The following is a 21188-nucleotide window of genomic DNA, read 5'->3' on the forward strand; positions in this document are numbered from 1 at the left end:
TGATGAGGTAAATTATGAAGTTTTATAAACTGATTTAAAATTGAATGCATGAAAAACTGCTTTATGTTTAAATCGTTTTGATGATAACAGAACTAGTTGTATCGAATCTGAGTTATAGCTGTTATAAAAGCAAACTGTTGAGCATACGCGTAAAGTTGTGTTAGAGCGACACCTAGTGGCATTGAGCCGACAGTTCGGCCAACCCCGCCCCTCGTGGAGTTCACACCCCCATTTGAATATCTCCAGTCTGCAGCAATATCTTCTTCTGGTGATAATGTCTATTTGAACTATTAAGATGCCCTCTTTTTATAGTTACCAAAACAATTTATAGAATCCAGGACGCCCACTAGACAGGCCAATCAATAATAGATATAAACCTCTGTTTGTTGATTTGAACCCTATCTTACTGAACAAAATAGGAGATTAAGGGGTGGTATTATTATAAGATGATCCCCCTCTTACATCAAAAGGGAAGCCACATTTCAATTACCTATTTTTTCACATGCTTGCTTGCAGAGAATGGTTTACCAAAGTTACTGGGTTGATCTTTTTCACATTTTCTATAGGTTGATAGAAGCACTGGGGACCCAATTATAGCACTTAAACATGGGGAAAAAATAGATTTTCATGATATGTCCCCTTTAAGACATCCAGGATTTTGGGGGGTTTGTTGTGGATGATATACTGATAATATTTGATATATCTGAAAACATTCTTTAGAAATGTTGGCCCATATTGATAGGATAGCATCTTGCAGTTAATGGAAATTTGTGGGATGCACATCCAAGACACGAAGCTCCCGTTCCACCACATTCTAAAGATGCTCTTTTGGGTTGACTGAGATCTGGTGACTGTGGTGGCCATTTTAGTACAGTGAACTCATTGTCATGTACAAGAAACCAATTTTAAATGATTCAAGCTTTGTGACATCGTGCATTATCCTGATGGAAGTAGCCATCAGAGGATGAGTACATGGTGGTCATAAAGGGATGGACATGGTCAGAAACAATGCTCAGGTAGGCCGTGGCATTTAAACAATGCCCAATTGGCACTAAGGGGCCTAAAGTGTGCCAAGAAAACATCGCCTACACCATTACACCACCACCACCAGCCTACACAGTGGTAACAAGGCATGATGGATCCATGTTCTCATTCTGTTTATGCCAAATTCTGATCCTACCATCTGAATGTCTCGACAGAACTCGAGACTCATCAGACCAGGCAAAATTTTCCAGTCTTCAACTGTCCAATTTTGATTGCTTGTGCAAATTGTAGCCCCTTTTTCCTGTTTGTAGTGGAGATGAGTGGTACCGGTGGGGTCTTCTGCTGTTTTAGCCCATCCGCTGTGTGTGTTGTGGCTTCACAAATGCTTTGCTGCATACCTCGGTTATAATGAGTGGTTATTTCAGTCAAAGTTGCTCTTCTATCAGCTTGAATCAGTCGGCCCATTCCCCTCTGGCCTCTAGCATCAACAAGGCATTTTCGCCCACAGGACTGCCACATACTGGATGTTTTTCCCTTTTCACACCATTCTTTGTAAACCCTAGAAATGGTTGTGCGTGAAAATCCCAGTAACTGAGCAGATTGTGAAATACTCAGACCGGCTCGTCTGGCACCAACAACAATGCCACGCTCAAAATTGCTTAAATCCCCTTTCTTTCCCATTCTGACATTCAGTTTGGAGTTCAGGAGATTGTCTTGACCAGGACCACACCCCTAAACGCATTGATGCAACTGCCATATGATCGGTTGATTAGATAATTGCATTAATGAGAAATTGAACAGGTGTTCCTAAAAATCCTTTAGTGTATATGCCTACAAGTATTTTCAGTGCTTTTTAGCTTGTTTTTGTAGATGTAACCCCTGTGTTTATGGGAAGTCAACATTTATATTCATAAAGACTGTCTTAAAAACATCCCAGTGCAAACCTGAAAACTTCCCTTTTAATGTACCTCATGTATATCATGGCTATATGGTCAGTCATAAACATTGCATGAGATGTGAATGGTTCAGTGTGTTTTACAATCACACACCCCTAACTTCTCTATCTCCCCACCACCCTGTTAGTAACCCATCAGCTATGTGTTTGCACTGTAACCATTAACAGAGGTTTGTTACACACCCAAGTGTAAAGAGAAAAAACAGTAATATTGTAAACAGTGTAGTGAAGAGAGAGAGAGAACAAGACAACACATAAACATAAAATAGCTGAATATGAATTTCTCCACCTATCAGGGCTAAAATATAATTTGAATGGGAAAAATGATTAAACAACATTCCCATATCCTGTGTGAAGTACAAAGAACAAGGCAATAATCTCCTATCAGACACACCCAGTGTACTTTAACCCAGCAGTGAAGGAATTTTATTTATGGTTTTCACTTCCATCTGTAACTCTTTCATTCTTTTTCAAGCATACACATCAACACAAACTCTTTAGAAAAAATGTACACAATCAAACATTTTAATAGATGATAAAATCAGCATTGCAATTTGTCCAAATGTACATTTTCTTCTTTATATATGCCCTCTATTCATTTCCAGCTTTGCGTCTTCTTTAATCGCATCCTGTAGGATTCTTCACAGGCAATGGATAAACCCAATACCAAAGACACAAACTCTTCAAAGTTCACCTCTCCATCTCTGTTGGCATCCAGATCCTTCATTATTCTGTCTACAATAGTCGGGTCCCTCTGAGACTGCAGGAAACATATCGAATGAATTTAAACAGGACAAAACAACTATTCCCTCTCTAAACCAGCAAATCTAGATCTCAATCTTTCGGCTTGTTCAGAAATATGACACAGCAAACATAAAAGGTTTGGGTTTTTTCAGCTACACATGTTTAACATGAAATTAAGCATTCAACCATACAACCTTCTTAGATGGGGTGTACTGACACCCCGCGAAAGTCCATAAAGTATTAATTTACTGGAGTGGAAGAACCTGTCCCCATTAAACACTGTTTGAGTGAATTGTATTCACAAAATTGCTCCCTGAACTCATTTATTCTTGTGTTAAATTTGAAATTCAATGTTTAGGATACACTGAACAGGAAGTTTTGATCAAAAGAAAAGGACAGAGGAGCCTTACCTTTATAAACCCAGAAAGCTCGTTCTCCATCAGAGTTCGGAGTTCACGGCGGGTCAGTGTGCCGCTGGATCCCTCTTTCCCGGCGTACCGATGAAAAACCATGATCATAGACTCCATGGCCTGCTCTAAATCAGATGGCATGACTGCTCACTGCTTGAATCTAGCACTTAAAAAAGATCAACATGAAGTCTAACATTAAAACACCTGCAGTTTATTCATGTTAAGTCATATTAAAAATGCATCAGACTGTAAGTGAATCTTGAAAGAAACGTATTGGTTCACTGTACTGTGAACACGTAAACTTAAATATGGCAAATATGGATTTATGGATAGGCAGGTGCTTAGAGTTAATAAGGAAACCAAATATTTACAATTAAAAACAGTGATTGGGTGTAACACCTGAATCATCTTCAAAAACTGTACAATTTTAAATCATGTAAATTAAAACCAAATTCCTAGAAAGACAAATTATTTGAAAGAAAAGTTTGTGCATTTTCATTTGATTTGTTTATTTATCACATGAAAAATTTATGTTAGATAAACTGAAGCATACAGTAAACAATGAAAACATGAAATAATACTCTCTTAATCGGTTTGAAACTTGTTTGGTAATTTTGACATCCAAATAGAAAACATTCATTTATCACTTCAATGCAATGTATTCTAATAAAGAATAACATCCTGTCAAGCCAGTTTTAAAATTAATAAAGGACTTACCTTTTGGATGTTCGAGTGAAGGTATCTGAGAAATGCTGGGTGTGCTTTCTAAAGACTTTATATGACCGAGCCCATGGGCAGGAGAATGTGTTATCAGCTGTTACTGAGCAACAACAGTGAATACAGAACAATGCGGAAGTTATTATCTTCTGGAAGTTAAGTACTTTGTGTGTTTAACGTAAATTATGTAAACTCAACTCAAGGTAAAAACAATTATAGTCTAAGTTTGTTCTGAGCAAGCAATGGTAACCTGCTGTCGACAACCCTTTTTAAAAAATTAGGTTGTGCAGGACACCTAACTTAACCAGCAATAATCCAATCAAAACACGTAATATTTGATATATTTAATGTTGTTTGGTTGTACTGTTTTGCTTGTTTTTAGTCATGTTTCAGATATGTTGTTTTATGGAAGACACATTTGTCAACTTGAGTTGCTAAATAAATATGCTATACAAATGAACGAAACGTGTACAACCAGTGGAATGCTGCTGATGATGGCGCGTACGTGCTCGTTGCCACGGAAACGAGATGCAGGCAGGAGGCTCATTTCAAAGCATCTCCGGTCGCGCAGCCATCCCACCAAGCTACATTTCATCCCGAAAGAGGCAATGGCGTCCAAAGGAGGATTTTCTTACTGAAATATGATAATCGACTGTGAAGAAACGGAAAACAAGCGGTACGTGCTTCTATTCGCATGAATGATACAGACCCTACATTTTATGCGCATTTTGCGCGTTGCCATGTGATGTTAGCATGCGCTGTTTTAATCATCTCATTTATTGAGCGGCTACAACTGGAAGCTGGCTGCACGTTTGTCGTCATTAAATGTTTGTTGAATCGCGACAGTACTGATTCCATAATGAGCAAAGACATCATCCTGTAATGGCGACCAGATGTCAGGTGAAGGTAAGGGCGATGCCACGCATAACCACGATAGAGTCATCTCTTAAGGTCAAACGTCCACCGCCTTTATTTTCTAGTAAATTGATATTAAATCTATGGTAGGCTACCTATTGCAAGGTGAGGTGAAGTGCTTAAGCGATGTGGCTAAATATTAACCGTGACTTTAAACTGCTGAAGGCCTAACACGTGCATTCTCAATTTACATTATGGTTTTGATATATGCTTTATTTATGCATTATACAATTTGATTAAGAAAGTATGCGTTTTGATGACTAAATCTTATATGTAGAGAAAGCTTATCTAACGTGTACAAATATCCGTTATATTGCAAGATGACATTGTAAGGGACAAGGTGGTGGAATGTGGTAAACAGCCATGTGGTTAATTATTTAACCACTAGTAAATAATAAACCTATAGGTGTTGTATTTGAAAATCACGTTTCCCATTCAAAAACTGAAAAGTGTATTGACAGGTAGGACTGGGGGTCTCACTTATTTCAAACCGAGGGTCTCACACTCATCCAGGCCATCTCCATACGCTCACAAGATATTTGTGACACTGTCTGTGAAATCCAGGCTAAAGTCTCATAATCTTATTTTGAGATAAGTGGCATCAAAGTTTGATTTTGCTCACTTTTATTTGAATTTTTGTCATGGCCTTACTCAGTCAATATGAAAGATAATGTTCTTTGCATTATGATGATTTTATAAAAAAATAGTGAATTCAATTTACTTTGGCTGGGTTTTTACAGACTGAGTCACATTTGACACCACCCGCAACTCTTTACCCAAATTAAATGTATTGCAGCATGGCCAGTCAAATAAACAAACCTAGAGATAGTGAAGATGTCTTAATTTGTGTCAGTGTACACGTGTATGCACAGGACATTAAACTAAACACCATTCAACAAGCACCAGAAGTGCAAAACTGCCAGTAACTCTCCACTTGTCACTTAAAGAAATGAGAAAGACATACATGACTTATTATACAAGTTCAGCAGGTGGCGCAAGTCATCAATATTGTCCCTCTCTGCTGACATTCACATTTCAGTGTGTGGGCCTATCTATTCTTCAAAAGCTTTAATTGGAAGCTACTTGCTAACTATTTCATAACGATATTTGTTTATTGTTAAATAAAAGTCCTAATATATATTTTTGCTGTCTGTCCTGGCTAAACTCCACCCACTGATTAACATAGAATTTGCATACAAGTTGAAAATTAAAATGAAAACCAATATATAAACGACAACATATGATTTTTGTTGCTTTTATTGGGTGGACATGTATAGAAAGCTTTTTTAAAAAAGTATTTTCACGTTTGCCTTTTAATGTTATTATTGGCACTCTATAGGGCAAAAAATATATTTCAGAATATACAAAAATGGCCAAAAAATATATTTGCGGAAATATATTTTGGAATATGTTCACAAAAAATATTTTTCATATATTTTTGGCCATTTTTTATATTTTGAAATATATTTTTAAAATAAATACATTTTACAGCTTTAAAAAATATAATATATTCACATCACAATGGAAGAAAAACTTCATTTATGTAATGAACATGTAAACAGTTGTAAATAGGTTAAAATTAAATATATTTTTAACTTCAAAAATATACTTTATAAAATTAACTTATTTATCATATATTTCAAATATATTTTGGAGATATATTTGTCATATGGGATGTAAAATTAGAAATAAATTTGCTTGAAATACATTTTGAAATATATTTTTATATACACGATTTCATCAGACACACGTGCGCTGACGCGATACACGTCTGGATCCGAACTTCACTTCCGGTTTCGTTTTTTTTTTAATGGTCTGACTAGTTGCTTGTGACAATGATCTCTTGAACAAATGCCTCGTCGAAAACAAAAATATGTTTTGGTTTCCTAGGTAATCTATGTGTTTTTTGCTTGTTATATAAATAAACTACGTTTAAATAACTTTTTTGTTATTTATTCTTCGCGAGTTTACCGAAAGTTACGTGCGGACCACGACAGCCGCTTGTTTATGTTGTTACTGCTGAAACCGTCTGTATGAAGGTTAAAACTAAATATATTTCCAAATTCAAAAATATATTCAATTGAGCATTACTTTCTACAAAATGTATTTAGCATATATTTAAAATATATTTTTGTTAGAGAATTTTATTTTTTTGCCGGTTGGGTTGCCTCGAGATTGTAGTGAAAATAAAATGTCTAATCATCAATTGCATTTTATTTTTCAATTTGTCAGGGAAAAGGCATTATCACCTTGAAAATGAAATAATATAATTTGTTTGAATTTTATTTTAGCATTTCATTTTAAATTTTGGGACATATTTTGTGATTTTATTTTAGCATTTAATTAATGAATAAAAAACTTCCATAGGCTGTATCTGCACTTTCAACACTAAAGAACAGCATGGAGACCTTTGGTTATAGGGTTTGGGGTTGGGTTATGATTGGTTGATAACAATGTTGTGCCAGGATCTTATCCTACTTGGGTGCATCACATATCAAAAGTTGTGTTTTGCTCTAAGTAAATCTTGGTTGCTTCTGAATAATGTAATAATATCTGACCTGCCTGTTTAATCAAAGCTGAAGTATTTTTTTGTGATTTACTGTTTTCTATATAAATCATCCTACATAATGTAAAGAACATTCTGTGGAAATATAGCCTTGACATCTTTAATATTGATATATCTTTAATATAGATGAGATAAATCAAACTTTAATGCTCTAATCTCATAATTAGATTATGAGACTTTAGCCTGGATTTTACATTATTATGTTCTTGCAGTGGTTTGATACTATAGCCTAAATTTGTAAGAAGGTGCATCTAGCAATTTACAGCACATTTTATTCACCGGGAGCAACCAAGGATTAGGTGCTTAACTCAAGGGCAGAGTAATGACAGCAATTTTGTGAGCGGGCCTCAAACCAGCAACCTTCTGCTTTCAGGCTCGGACTTTAAGCCACCACATCACTGTCATTTGCTAAAGCTCTTTCCTTTTCCATTATCTGTTTCTATTTTCAGTCCAATATGAAGAGTATGGAGCAAGAATTGCTGTGTCCTGTGTGCAAGCACATTGTAAAACAACCAATAGTGCTTCCCTGCCTACACAGCGTGTGTTTAATGTGTGCCTCCGAGGTGCTGGTTCAGAGCGGGTACCCCCAGCCGGAGCTCCCTCCGGAGCCCAACTCACCCGCTTCCACACCAAACACACGATCCCCTCGCCAGATGCGCAGACCTATGCCCAAATCTGACCGCGTTGACCGGTTGCTGCGCTCAGGTGTGTAAAGACAAGAAAGAATATCATATAAACACACAAATGAATGAATAAATAGTATGAAAACCCTCATGAATCTATGTGTGTGTGTTCACATAGGTTCTGGGACGTACCCAGGTCGCAGGCGAAAGGAGGGTCCTCCAACACTCATGCGCTTCCCTTGCGTCCCCTGTGGCCGAGATGTGGAATTAGGTGAGAGGGGGTTGGCGGAGTGCATGAGGAATCTCACACTGGAGAGGATCGTTGAAAGGTAACCTCAAATATGCACGTATACATTTTTACGCAGCAGAAGTGAGGAAAAAAAATACACTGCAAAAATGAATTTCTTACTAAATATTATTAATTAATTAATTAAGATGCTTTTTCTTGATGAGCAAAATGACCAAAGAAAATAAGTCTAGTTTGTATACAATACAATACAAAACTATACAATTTAAGTGAATTTGTGCTTAAAACAAGCTAAATAATCTGCCAATGGGCTGAGAAAAAAAATCTAAAAATAATTTTGCTTGTTTTAATCACAAAATAAATTTACCGGTACTCAAATTGTATAGTTTTTGTCTACAAACTAGACTTATTTTCTGAGGCCATTTTGCTCATCAAGAAAATACATCTTGATTTAAGAATTTTTTTACAATTTTTTTTACAAAAATAGTAAGTAAGATAGTAATTTTTTGCAGTGTAGCAGTAGTATGAGAAGTGCTATACAAAGTTATTTTCAGCTTACAAATTTCCAACACTTCTTAGAGACACTAGGTACATTTACATGCAACCAAATAATCAGTTTGTAATTGTATTAATGGCTCGATCGGATTAAAAGGCCTCCATTGGATGGAAATTTTGATCGTATTGAAAGGGGTGGTGTACTATAGTCCGATATGTGATCCGATCATCAGGAGAAAAGTATGCATGTAAGCGCGTGAAACGTAATAATTTCTCAGTCGGATGCAAAAATACATTGTGCACATGCACAGAAGAATTGACGTCTTATATTTACCTCTTACATTCTGCAGCGTTCATGTGTACTTTCATAACATTACATAAAGCAATGAAATAACACAGTGCCTTTTCGAAAAGTGTGTTTTCTTTGCCTGTATCTAAAAGATTTTTAAGTACAACTTTCTCCAACTGAACTTTAACTTTGTACATTTATCCAGAGATACATTTTATACTGGATGAGAGAAGCTGTGTTGCCATGTCCTCTGCTTTTAGGTGGAGTTCAGATTTCCGCGAGTTGATTTTTTTTCTGCTGGTTAAAGATCGAAGGATTTTGTTCATTAGTTATTGATATTTGGGCTGTGAATGGTCATTGGGATGCTTTTGGGCTAGTTTTGAATGTCCATTGGGTTGGTTTTAATACAAAAATCTGGCAACCCTGTTTGTGCGCTTGTGCAGACGTTTGGTTCGGATTATATAAAATGTATATGTAAACAAATATTTTAATCAGATTGCATTGTTTAAGGTACATGTAAACTGCACTGTCGTAACCAGCTATCGGATTAAATTCAGTCGGATTGATAAAATTTTCTGCATGTAAACATAGCCACTGACTGTTTAGGGAGAAAATATACACTTAATTATAGTAAATTAAAATTTTTGTATTTGTTTTATTTTTAATTTTTCAATCCTACCCACATGAAAAAATACTGTAGTATATTGTAGTATTTATTATAGTAAAGTGTGGTAAATTGTAGTATATTAAAGTTATTACTACACTAATGCCCACTATAGGATTATGTATTGTTAACTATAGTGAGAATTGATAAGCTGTAGTAAATATTGTAGTATAGTTTAATATTTACTATGGTAAGATTTGTAAACACTACAGTATCTAGACAGTTTTCTAGTTTTACAGTGAAGTTTTTTTTCATGAGATTAAAACTTTCCGTTTAATTCAAGGTATAAGGAAAATATCCCAGATTTTCAATGTGGTTCATCTCTCTTTCACTCTCTGTTTCACTCTCACTCTCCCTGTCTTTCTTTCGCTTTCTCTCTCCCTGTCTTTCTGCATCTCTCTCTTTGTCTCCCCATCTCTCTGCATCTCTCTTTCTCTCTCTCTCTTTGTCTTCCTGTCTCTCTGCATCTCTCACACTCAATTTTCAATTTCAATTTAATTTCAATTTAAAGGAACTTTATTGGCATGATTGTGCCACTTACAATATTGCCAAAGCATTATACATAAAACAAGAAAAATACAATAACACAATAGTAACGAACAATAAGGTGGAATTAAGCTGCTGGTGCTGAGTGATGAATGAGGTACTAGTGCAAATAAAGTCAAAATAGAGCCAGAGGATATTTACAATATAAAACAGACTTTTAAGTATACAAATGTACATTTATGGAGGCACATGAGAGGTAGAATAAAAGTGCTATACAAGATCACAGCTGTGATGGTGTGTTACTGATAAATGAATTTAGCGGCAGCTGATGGGGTGTCTGTCTTCCCCCAGTAACATCTTCACTCTCTCTATAGGTACAGGCACACAGTAAATTTGGGCAGTGTTGCTGTCATGTGTCAATTCTGTAAACCGCCTCAGGCCCTGGAGGCCACTAAAGGTTGTGCTGACTGCAGAGCAAGCTTCTGTAATGAGTGTTTTAAACTCTATCACCCCTGGGGCACTCCCCGCGCCCAGCATGAACATGTTCAGCCCACCTTAAACTTCAGGCCAAAGGTGAGTCACTTCTTCATTCAATCTTCAACTACAACCCTCATACCTTGAGGTCAAGCATATGACGTGAAGCACTAATCCTGTAACATTTCAATATGTGTCATGCTGCACACTTTCTAGGTGTTGACATGCCCAGAACACGATCAGGAGAAGCTGCAGTTCTACTGTAAGTCCTGTCAGATGCTTCTCTGTGCCCTCTGCAAATTGCGGAGAGTTCACACAGGTCACAAGATCGCACCCGTCACCCAGGCCTATCAGACTCTTAAGGTACTAGTAAATTTGGCTATTATGGTGGTTTACTAGCGCTGGTGTAGTAGTGATGCCCAGAGAAGTGTCAAATACATCAGTAAACAGCATCAACAGTGCCACCTAATGGCAATACATATGAACTGCATTTAAATTCAAGTTTATTTCTTTTGCACTTTCGCAGTTTTGCTTATATTTTGCATTTTAAAATTATGTGCTTTGTGTAAATCCTAGGACAAGATAACCAAGGAGATGAATTACATAATGTCCAATCAGGACATGGTGTTGACTCAGATCACACAGCTGGAGAACGCCATCACTCAAACCGAGGTACGCCCACTTTACCCATCTCTGCCGCAAAAAGAAAAGCAGATATTTGATTGGCTGAGCAATCGTGTGCGTGCAGGTGAACAGCGTATCGGCCAAAGAGCAGCTCTCTCACTGCGTGAAGGAGATCATGGCATTGCTAACCGAGCGGCAGGCGATGCTGGCCCAGGCTCTGGAAAGCTCACGGCAGAGAAGGGCGGAGGCATTGTCCGATCAGGTGGCAGAAAAACGCAGTATGCTGGAGCACGCCAGCCTGATGGCTTTTACTCAAGAGCTGCTTAAAGAAAATGACCCGTCCAGCTTTGTTAATGCAGCAAGGATGACGCATAACAGGTAAGACAAATTAATTATTGAAATTAAACTTTGACGCTCCTAGATTCAGTGGCGGCCAGTGACTTCTTTTTTTGAGGGCGCACGATGCGAGGTTCATCACAACATGTTTATAGCCCGTCATGTGTGTGGTTCGTGATTTCAAAATATGTGTTCTGCGCCTCGAGAGACCCTATGTGCACAACGCGTCCTGCCAAAATAAGTGCCCGCTGCAGACGCGTCCACAGGGTCTATGATAACAGAGACGCTCGCGTTTGCCAGATACTCGCATAATCTCACGCGTAATACTGTTTACTGTTAAGGGAGTGTCTTGCGTGTATTTTGTGAACGTGGGCGTCTCCTTTATCATAAACAAACACATATTTTGGAACACGAGCAACACACATGACACTCCAAACACATATTTTGAATTTGCGACCCTCGGATGAGCAGTCACGAGCCGCCACTGCTTAGATTGAGACATTAGCTTGGATTCAGTACTTGAACATTTGATAGGTGATCTATCTCTCTCTCTATCTTTCTGTTTGTGTCTCTCTCTCTCTCTCAGATTGGCCCAGTCCATTGAATCTATGCAGCGTTTCTCTCTTTCAGCGGATCCTTCGTTCCGTCACTTCCAACTTGATGTTTCGAGGGAGCTCAAACTACTCACAGACCTGAACTTTATTCAGGGTGGGAAAAACATACAAACAAAACTTTAACACTTTTTATTATGCATAATCGCATAAGCAATCGCAACCTAAAATGTCCCATACCCCAATCCTAACCAATCTCCAAATTTCCCTTCAGCCCCTCTCGCACCTGTGATCGACACCCAGCGGACTCTTGCGTACGATCAGCTCTTTCTGTGTTGGCGCTTGCCACAAGACTCCACTCCCGCCTGGCATTTCTCTGTGGAATTCCGTCGGCGTGGGGTGGTGCCAGGGGGCGGGGCTAGAGGTGGTATCCGCGGGGGATTGGCCGCTGCTCGCTGGGGCTGGCAGAGGTTGGACGAGGTGACCGGGACCTGTGCAGTGATTGACAGATTGGAGATGGACAGTGTTTACGTCCTGAGAGTCAGAGGCTGCAATAAGGCGGGCTTCGGTGAATATAGCGAGGAAGTTTATTTACACACACCGCCAGCTCCAGGTGAGGAGATTACATACATTAACACATAAATGTCAACGTGTATATAAAGACCCTTTAAAGTCAACATGAAATGATAATTGAGTTTGACAGGATAATAAGAATGAATGTAGGGTGGAACTTCATTTTATTGTTTAGGAATTGATTGGATGTATAGGTTCAATTACATTTTAATGAAAGACTACATAAGGGATAACGTATAGGCAGTCGGTTGTTATCGCAGAAATAAGCCCTTGTATCACACTGAAGGAGCTCATTTCGCGATAACAACCGGCTTGCTTGCCTGTACATTAGCTTGCTTATTACACGGCTATTTACCTCATTACTAAGGTAAGGAGCATTAAATATTGATTTGAAATATTTGATTTGCTCATATTTAACGAATGCAGACCTTCTGTGAGGAAAACCTGTTTATTTTTGGTTTTAAGATAAGACAAGACGTTCAAAAGTCACAGAGACACTATTGGGTTGAATCATTTGTAAATATAATGTCATATATGTTATTAAAAGACATACAGATTTCATTTTTGATGAATATTAAACTGTACCTGTAAAAATTATTTGCAGCATGTGTTTTTAGTTTTGAGCAGTTGTTATCTGGGAATATGTCCCGACTGGCCAATCAGAATGAAGCATTCCAACGAGCTGTGTAATAACTATCAATAAGGAATCTTTCTTATAGGGCTTTTGACAGATTAATTGCAATTAATCGCATACAAAATAAAAGTTAGTTTTTACATAATATATGTGAATACACTGTGTAATTATGTATATATAAATACACACACATGCATTTACGTATTTAAAAAAAAACATTTAAATATAATAAAAATATTAAAAATAAGTAACAACAAAGTCCTTTAAAAGTAGTTTATTTATATAACAAGCAAAAAACAACAACACATAGATAACCTAGGAAACCAATATATATATATATATATATATATACACACATATACATAATACACACAGATATATTACGCAAAAACAAACTTTTATTTTGTTTGTGATTAATCGCAATTAATCTTTTGACAGCCCTACTCTAAGTAACAACAAAGTCCTTTAAAAGTAGTTTATTTATATAACAAGCAAAAAACAACAACACATAGATAACCTAGGAAACCTATATATATATATATATATATATATATATATATATATATATATATATATATATATATATATATATATATATATATATATATATATATATATATATATACACACACACACACACATATACATAATACACACAGATATATTACGCAAAAACAAACTTTTATTTTGTTTGCGATTAATCGCAATTAATCTTTTGACAGCCCTACTCTCTAAATATGACTAACATAAACAAAGTAAATAGAGTCAATTTTGTGTTCATGTTGACTTTAAGTCATTATCCAAATGCAATTCACTCATAATTATGCTCACTTTCTTTTCTCTTTCTTCTTTTTATTCATTCCCATTTCTCACTCTCTTTTCCTCTTTGTTTTTCCATGTTTTGATTGACAGCTTTGTTAACAGTAGCTCTGCCCTTTTTTCATTTTATAGCCCTTAAACCTCCTTCTTTTGGACACCTTATCCTTTGTTTGTATTTTTTCTTTTTTATATTTCCCTCATCTTTCAATATACGAATCATTTCATATTAACTCATGTTTATTTTCTATATAAACCTTTTGACTTTAGTGTAATCTTTTGATATGATCTAAATGTTGACCCATCGGTTTTGTAGATATGGGCACAAATAAGCTTTAATGCTGCATAATATTTATTAATCTCATTAAATGGATGCCCATGTTACAAATAATAAACCAGGGTTTGCAACATTCAGACAAAAGGCAGACGTTCATGGCTAAATATTGATATAAAGCTGATATAAAAATGTTTTCAGCTGCAGCGAATGTACGAACCCTTAATTTAATTAAAATTATATAATTAAAAGTAAAACACATGCGGTGTGACGCAAAGTTATTCACACCTACTGCGGTGCCAACAAATCAAATATGATCATTTACACCCTTATATGCAAAATCGCATCTGATAATTTTAAAATGATCATAGTTAGCTTTACTGTTGTCCTTCTGTAATATCATTCTAGGCCTTAAAGGGATAGTTCACCTAAAATAAACTGTATGTCATCATTTACTCACCCTCATGTTGTTTGGGCCATTGTGGGTTTCTCTATTCTGTTGAACACAAAATAATATTATAATAAATATAAAATAATATTATATATTTTATTTTTATAGATATTTTATTAAATGATGATAGTTGACAGCACCCATTGACTTCCATAGTGTTTGCTTTTCCTACTGTGGAAGTCGGTGGGTGTCTTCAATTGTGTGCTTACCATAATTTTTTAAAATATCTTATTTTCTATTTAACAGAGTGGGGAGACTCATACAGGTTTGGAATAACATGAGGATGAGAAAAAATTACAAAATTTACATTTTTGGGTTAACTATCCATTTAATGTAATTTACTCTCTGCCTTATTTCTGGAAAGCAAATCGTCTTCCTTTTCTTAGCGTTTTTTCCCTGCTGTTCCCTTTACTTCCTGTACCTGAATGTTTTCCTGATTGCTGTTGTCTTTCTTTTGCCAATGCCTTCTACTCTTCTTTCTTTTCCACCCCTTTCTACATCCCTCTGTTTGGTGTCTCAAACCCCTTATCTTCTTTCCTAACCTTCTTAAAATGGGTCTCGTATTACCTTGCTGTTGCATCCCCCCTTTCCTGTATTTATGTCTTTTGCCCCGCCCCCAACTTCCGGCAGTGTTGAATTTTTACCTGGACTCTCGCTGGGGTCTGCACGCGGACAGACTGGTGGTGAGTAAGGAACAGCGTTGCGCCCGCAGCATTCCCGGACTTTCCCTGCTGCAGGGCGCCGACCGGACACTCACTTCCTGTCACCTGACTGCAGACTTGCTGGTGGGTGATGTGGCCATAACTCAGGGCCGACACTATTGGGCGTGTTCAATTGAGCCCGGCTCCTACCTGGTCAAGGCAAGTTATAGAACGGAGATTACGATGTGCATTTGATGTCGTTTATCATTAAGAGGAGCTCAATTGTTATAGCCACATGCATAAAATGTAAATGTAACACACATTAATTTTGGCAATAATTCCTATTTTCTTTTTACTTGTCTTTGTTTTTCTGCCCTGCAGGTTGGTGTAGGTTCCGAATCCAAACTTCAAGAATGGTTTCATCTTCCCCAGGACATGGCAAGCCCACGGTAAGAGCAAGAGCACGGTTGCAATGCTCTTTTGTCATGCTTTAAACTATCCTAAACATCACTGAATCCTCCCAACTTCTTCTAGATATGATCCTGACAGTGGCCATGACAGCGGGGCAGAAGATTCGTCTGATTCCCCTCCACCCTTCTCTTTCCTCACAATGGGCATGGGTAAAATCTACCTGCCCCCCTCTGCCAACTCCCATCAGGGAAATGCCAATTACAGAGAGTCCGGCTTTACCAACGGCCCTTCATCTCCGACCGGTGTGACCTATCCTCTGCCTCCGAGGCTGGGAGTGTGTCTTGATTTTGAGAAAGGGCGTGTCACGTTTTATGATGCCCACTCTCTCCGCCCACTCTGGGAGGGACCCGTGGACTGCTCCGCCCCTGTGTGCCCCGCATTCTGTTTCATTGGAGGCGGAGCTATACAGCTACAGGAACTGGTAGCTAATCGCAATGCGAATCAAACCCCTGTAAGGAGAGTCACCATTCAATCACGCGTTACTAAACTGAACTGAGGTGACTGTAATGCCATACCAGAGCCTTTTATATTGCAGTTTTAAGGTTTTTAATTGTATCCCACATGAAATATGTATGCTTATTTCTTTTTATCTGACATTATCTTTATAAGAGGCCTTTATTGCTGCACTGCTTGCCTGCTTGCCGAATTATAAATTCCTTCCAATGATTTAATAGATGCCACGTATATGAAAGTAGTTAAAATTGCATATCCAGACATACGCTCACCTAAAGGATTATTAGACACACCATACTAAAACTGTGTTTGACCCCTTTTCGCCTTCAGAACTGTCTTAATTCTATGTGGCATTGATTCAACAAGGTGTTGAAAGCATTCTTTAGAAATGTTGGCCCATAATGATAAGATAGCATCTTGCAGTTGATGGAGTTTGTGGGATGCACATCCAGGGTATGCAGCTCTCGTCCACCATATCCCAAAGATGCTGTATTGGGTTAAGATCTGGTGACTGTGGGGGCCATTTTAGTACAGTGACTCATTGTCATGTTCAAGAAACCAATTTGAAATGATTAGAGCTTTGTGACATAGTGCATTATCCTGCTGGAAGTAGCCATCAGAGGATGGGTACACGGTGGTCACAAAGGGATGGAAATGATCAGAAACAATGCTTTGGTAGGCTGTGGCATTTCAACGATGCCCAACTGGCACTAAGGGGCCTAAAGTGTGCCATGAAAACATCCCCCCACACATTACACCACCACCACCAGCCTTCACAGTGGTAACAAGGCATGATGGATCCATGTTCTCATTCTGTTTACGCCAAATTCTGACTCTACCATCTGAATGTCTCAACAGAAATCGAGACTCATCAGACCAGGCAACATTTTTTTCAATTTTCAACTGTCCAATTTTGAGGAGCTCGTGCAAATTGTAGCCTCATTTTCCATTTGCAGTGGAGATGAGTGGTACCCGGTGGGGTCTTCTGCTGTTGTAGCCCATCCGCCTCAAGGTTGTGCGTGTTGTGGCTTCACAAATGCTTTGCTGCATACCTCGGTTGTAACGAGTGGTTATTTCCATCAAAGTTGCTCTTCTATCAGCTTGAATCAGTTGGCCCATTCTCCTCTGACCTCTAGCATCAACAAGGCATTTCTCCCACAGGACTGCCGCATGCTGGATGTTCTTCCCTTTTCACACCATTCTTTGTAAACCCTAGAAATGGTTGTGCGTTAAAATCCCAGTAACTGAGCAGATTGTGAAATACTCAGACTGGCCTGTTTGGCACCAACAACCATGCCACGCTCAAAATTGCTTAAATCACCTTTCTTTCCCATTCTGACATTCAGTTTGGAGTTCAGGAGATTGTCATAAACCTGGACCACACCCCTAAATGCATTGAAGCAACTGCCATATGATTGGTTGATTAGATAATTGCATTAAGGAGAAATTGGACAGGTGTTCCTAATAATCCTTTAGGTGAGCGTATATGTGTGACCTTAGACCACAATACATATGTGGTTGCGTATGAAACCCTTGTTCCCTGGGAAGTAGTGACACTATGGCGATGCAGCGCAAGTTCCCTCGAAAGGGAACCAGTCAAAAGGATACATTTTTTGAAATTGAGATTTATACACCATCTGAAATAAGCTTTCCATTGATGTATAGTTTATACAAACTAACTATTGAGAAAATCGCCTTTAAAGTTGTCCAAATATAGCAACACATATTCCGAATGATATTAACATTTTTAATATATTTACAGTAGGAAACATAATATCCTAATGATTTTTGGCATAAATGAAAAATCTGTAATTTTGAATCATACAATGTATTTTTGGCTTTTGCTACAAATATACCCGGACTACTTATGACTGGTTTTGTGGTCCAGGGTCACATATACAGGATATATATTTAGCATATATGCAAAAAATGTAGATTTACCCACCTGGCAAACTCACTGTATCAGTGTTGTTGTCTTTAAGTTTTTATATTTGCTAATTAATCTCCAAATAGAGCCGAAACTCCAGACTGTTACACAAGGCCTAATTTTGTAACCCAAATTACATGGTTAACATCTGCCATATTACCCCTCTAGCCTTGTGCTTTCAGGACCGACCTGTTAAACTCTTTCAGCTGTCGACTGGAGCATTTACTAAAATATTTACTTGACGTAAGTCTAACAGCAGACCAAATGCTTCTTGCTGCTTTTTCTTCTCAGATTGTAAAGAGCCTTGATTTGTCTGATAAAATTGTGGCATCTAGGCTGCTGTAAGTCTATGAAAGTATTCTTTTTTTTAGAAATGTTGGATGTTATTTGAAAAATTGGCAAATATTTAAAACTAACGAGTTAAAGAGACAATAAGTAGGATTTACCCCTGTCTAGTGGTGAAATTGTATTTTGCATTCAAACGAATAGTGCTCTCTAGCGACTCGCCTTTCCAAATGCGTATTGCAACTACGGTAGCCGTTATGTAATCGCTGATCTCCTTGTGCGTTTCAGCTAGTTCACGTGTTCTGAATGAAAACGCGTTGTGGAAACGCGTTGGTAGACTAGTGCTTTTTGTCCCTTTCTGCTATTATAGTTTATCAGTATGACGGAACGACACGAAAGCCTTCTTGGACTCATCCGTTCAATGTAAGTAAAGAAAATAAATTTTAATCTTACAAAGAAAAGTCAGATCACTTGCAGAGGTCATTTGACACCAACGAGGACATATTTATGAATAAAGACATTGATTTTGATTAATAAAACACTTAAAACCCTACTTACTGTCCCTTTAAGGCAAAATCTCCCATGCAATAGATTAACTGCTTAAATATTTATGCGATTTGAAGTGTGTGTGTGTGTGTGTGTGTAATGCACTATATAAATCCACTATTGTAAGTCACCTTATGCAAATTCATACTCAAGCTTGTAGAGAATATTTTTTAAGAGTTGATTTTAATCCAGCTGTGCTTCTCTGGAATGGCTTCTTCTTGAAATCTTTTTTGGAAAGGATGATGGCTGGGCCTTTAATGCCACTTATTACACAAATAAAAATGATCTGAAAATGAAATATATATTTTTTCTATATACATTATGTATATATTTACATGTATATACTGTATATTTGAATTTTAAATGGTGCATTACTCCATTCTCACCAATAGGGGTCAGCAGATTACTCCCTGTTTCAACTATTGAGGATGGCGCCACTTTTCTCTTTTAGCTACACAGAGGACATTCAGCTTGCATGATAAACTTAAATATGATTTTCATTTTGGATTTCTGGTGCACTTTTATTTGCTAGATATTTATTTAAAATACAAAAAGGCAAAGTGCCATTTTAGAAAAAACATGACTTTTATAGCAGCATATAGCTGAGATTGATTGATTCAATTAAGCAAAGAAACGATATCATTAATATAAAACAGAACATTTTTGTACATAGTGTACATTGTTTATTATTTAACATCAAAATGAAACACGCAACGCATTTTCCTTTCTACAGTTTATACACATTTCATCAATTATCCTGCCAACGTTTTGATGTCAGGCTGTTACGCAGATATGCATGCTCGTATGCCGCTCTTACTTCTTATATGAAAATGCACATATGTCTTTAATTGCTGCCATATTGGTTAAAAACCAGAACGTCGAGTGGTTAGGTATGTTTCAGCTTAGAAAGACCCTTTGAGAAATTATGAGCCGAAGGAGGGGTTAGCCAATGTTTGCTCTCATGGAATGTAACGTTTTAGCAATGTTACATTTATTTCTCTTTTGGCTTACATTTCTGCCAATATAGAAATCCACGACCCCCACCAACCCCAACTCTTACTTTTCTACAGTTTTGGCCCTCATCGCTGCTTCCAAAAAGTGTGATGTACAGATGAGGTCATGTCTTTCATCTAAACAGTGTCTCTTCCATCACTCTTTCATCTCTAACTTTTTCTCTTTTATCTTGATCTTTCTTTCTTTTTATCCCAACTCGCGTTTCGATCCTAAGCCTGAAGAAAAGCAAAACTCAGCAACAGATTGGGTTTAGACTGACTGAAGGTATGTAGCCACAACACCGCATGCAGATGGAACCTCTAATCCTTACCAGGAAGTCTTATACACAGTCAGGGGGAAATAGTTGTGGGGGGGGGGGGGTGGATGTTAAATACCTCAGAAGCTTTGCAGCTGCTTAACCTTCTGTGATTATCATTTAATAGAACCAGTCATTTCCCAAAGTACCACAGACTAAAATAACCATAAAGGGTCGCTCCGTAGTTGTGGCCTGTCGCACGGCTGCGCCCGCTGATCCACTTTGCCGTGAGCTTAGACCTCCACCAGCTGTTCTAGGCCTGTACTAGTTGTTGCCATCTGTGTCAGGTCTGTAATGCACTAGACTTAGGTGTGGGGGGGGTGGCTAGACGGTGGTAATATTCGGTGGTTATTCTCCGCAGTGTCCATTGGCTAAATGCACAATTGAGTTTAATGGAGTAAGCAGACATATCATAATCTTTTTACCATAAACAACAAATATATACTGCTAGTTAAAAGTTTGGAGACACCTGCTCATTACTTTTCCCACAAAGTCACCAAAACTATAAAATGACAGAAATGGACATATGTGACCAAAAATGTTACACAATTTTAAAGCAGCACATAAAGTGGCACATGTTCAGACTTGGTGCTACAAAAGGATCTTTACATAAATAAAGGTGCATTAAAGGGGTAGTTCACCCAAATATAAAAATTCTGTCATCATTTGCTAACTCTCATGATGTTACAAACCTGTATACATTTCTTTGTTCTGATGAACATAAGGGA

The 21188-nt window shown here is 37.6% G+C and overlaps 2 protein-coding genes across 4 annotated transcripts; one reads left to right on the forward strand and one right to left on the reverse strand.

The window, feature by feature from the left end:
* Nucleotides 1-2446: 2446 nt before the first annotated feature.
* On the reverse strand, nucleotides 2447-3931 carry s100a10a (S100 calcium binding protein A10a). The gene is made up of 3 exons (XM_055220347.2): nucleotides 3811-3931; nucleotides 3094-3259; nucleotides 2447-2699 (listed from the first exon to the last, which is right to left on the reverse strand). The coding sequence occupies exons 2-3, from the start codon at nucleotides 3232-3234 to the stop codon at nucleotides 2535-2537; spliced, it is 306 nt and encodes a 101-aa protein (XP_055076322.2). The 5' UTR covers nucleotides 3235-3259; nucleotides 3811-3931; the 3' UTR covers nucleotides 2447-2534.
* Nucleotides 3932-4164: 233 nt separating this feature from the next.
* trim46b (tripartite motif containing 46b) lies at nucleotides 4165-16447 on the forward strand. Of its 3 annotated transcripts, none has more exons than XM_055220344.2 (12): nucleotides 4166-4716; nucleotides 7741-7996; nucleotides 8093-8243; nucleotides 10470-10668; nucleotides 10786-10932; nucleotides 11146-11241; nucleotides 11318-11571; nucleotides 12116-12237; nucleotides 12355-12693; nucleotides 15459-15688; nucleotides 15851-15918; nucleotides 16004-16447. In XM_055220344.2, the coding sequence occupies exons 1-12, from the start codon at nucleotides 4693-4695 to the stop codon at nucleotides 16434-16436; spliced, it is 2319 nt and encodes a 772-aa protein (XP_055076319.2). In that variant the 5' UTR covers nucleotides 4166-4692; the 3' UTR covers nucleotides 16437-16447. The 3 variants fall into 3 exon arrangements, with proteins under 3 accessions (XP_055076321.2, XP_055076319.2, XP_055076320.2); XM_055220345.2 differs by having other exon boundaries at nucleotides 4166-4486; XM_055220346.2 differs by lacking the exons at nucleotides 15459-15688; nucleotides 15851-15918; nucleotides 16004-16447 and adding an exon at nucleotides 14200-15380 and having other exon boundaries at nucleotides 4165-4716.
* Nucleotides 16448-21188: the final 4741 nt, after the last annotated feature.

The sequence above is a fragment of the Misgurnus anguillicaudatus genome, chromosome 20, assembly GCF_027580225.2.
Source record: "Misgurnus anguillicaudatus chromosome 20, ASM2758022v2, whole genome shotgun sequence".
NCBI classification, from domain to species: Eukaryota; Metazoa; Chordata; class Actinopteri; order Cypriniformes; family Cobitidae; genus Misgurnus; species Misgurnus anguillicaudatus.

Excerpts from the sequence above, each read along its gene's own strand:
- s100a10a (XM_055220347.2), bottom strand. The coding sequence starts at position 3,234 with ATGCCATCTGATTTAGAGCAGGCCATGGAGTCTATGATCATGGTTTTT. Across the intron at positions 2,700-3,093 it reads AGCTTTCTGGGTTTATAAAG|TCTCAGAGGGACCCGACTAT; the intron begins GTAAGGCTCCTC and ends TGTTTCCTGCAG.
- trim46b (XM_055220344.2), top strand. The coding sequence starts at position 4,693 with ATGGCGACCAGATGTCAGGTGAAG. Across the intron at positions 8,244-10,469 it reads CTGGAGAGGATCGTTGAAAG|GTACAGGCACACAGTAAATT; the intron begins GTAACCTCAAAT and ends CTCTCTCTATAG. Across the intron at positions 15,919-16,003 it reads CAGGACATGGCAAGCCCACG|ATATGATCCTGACAGTGGCC; the intron begins GTAAGAGCAAGA and ends AACTTCTTCTAG.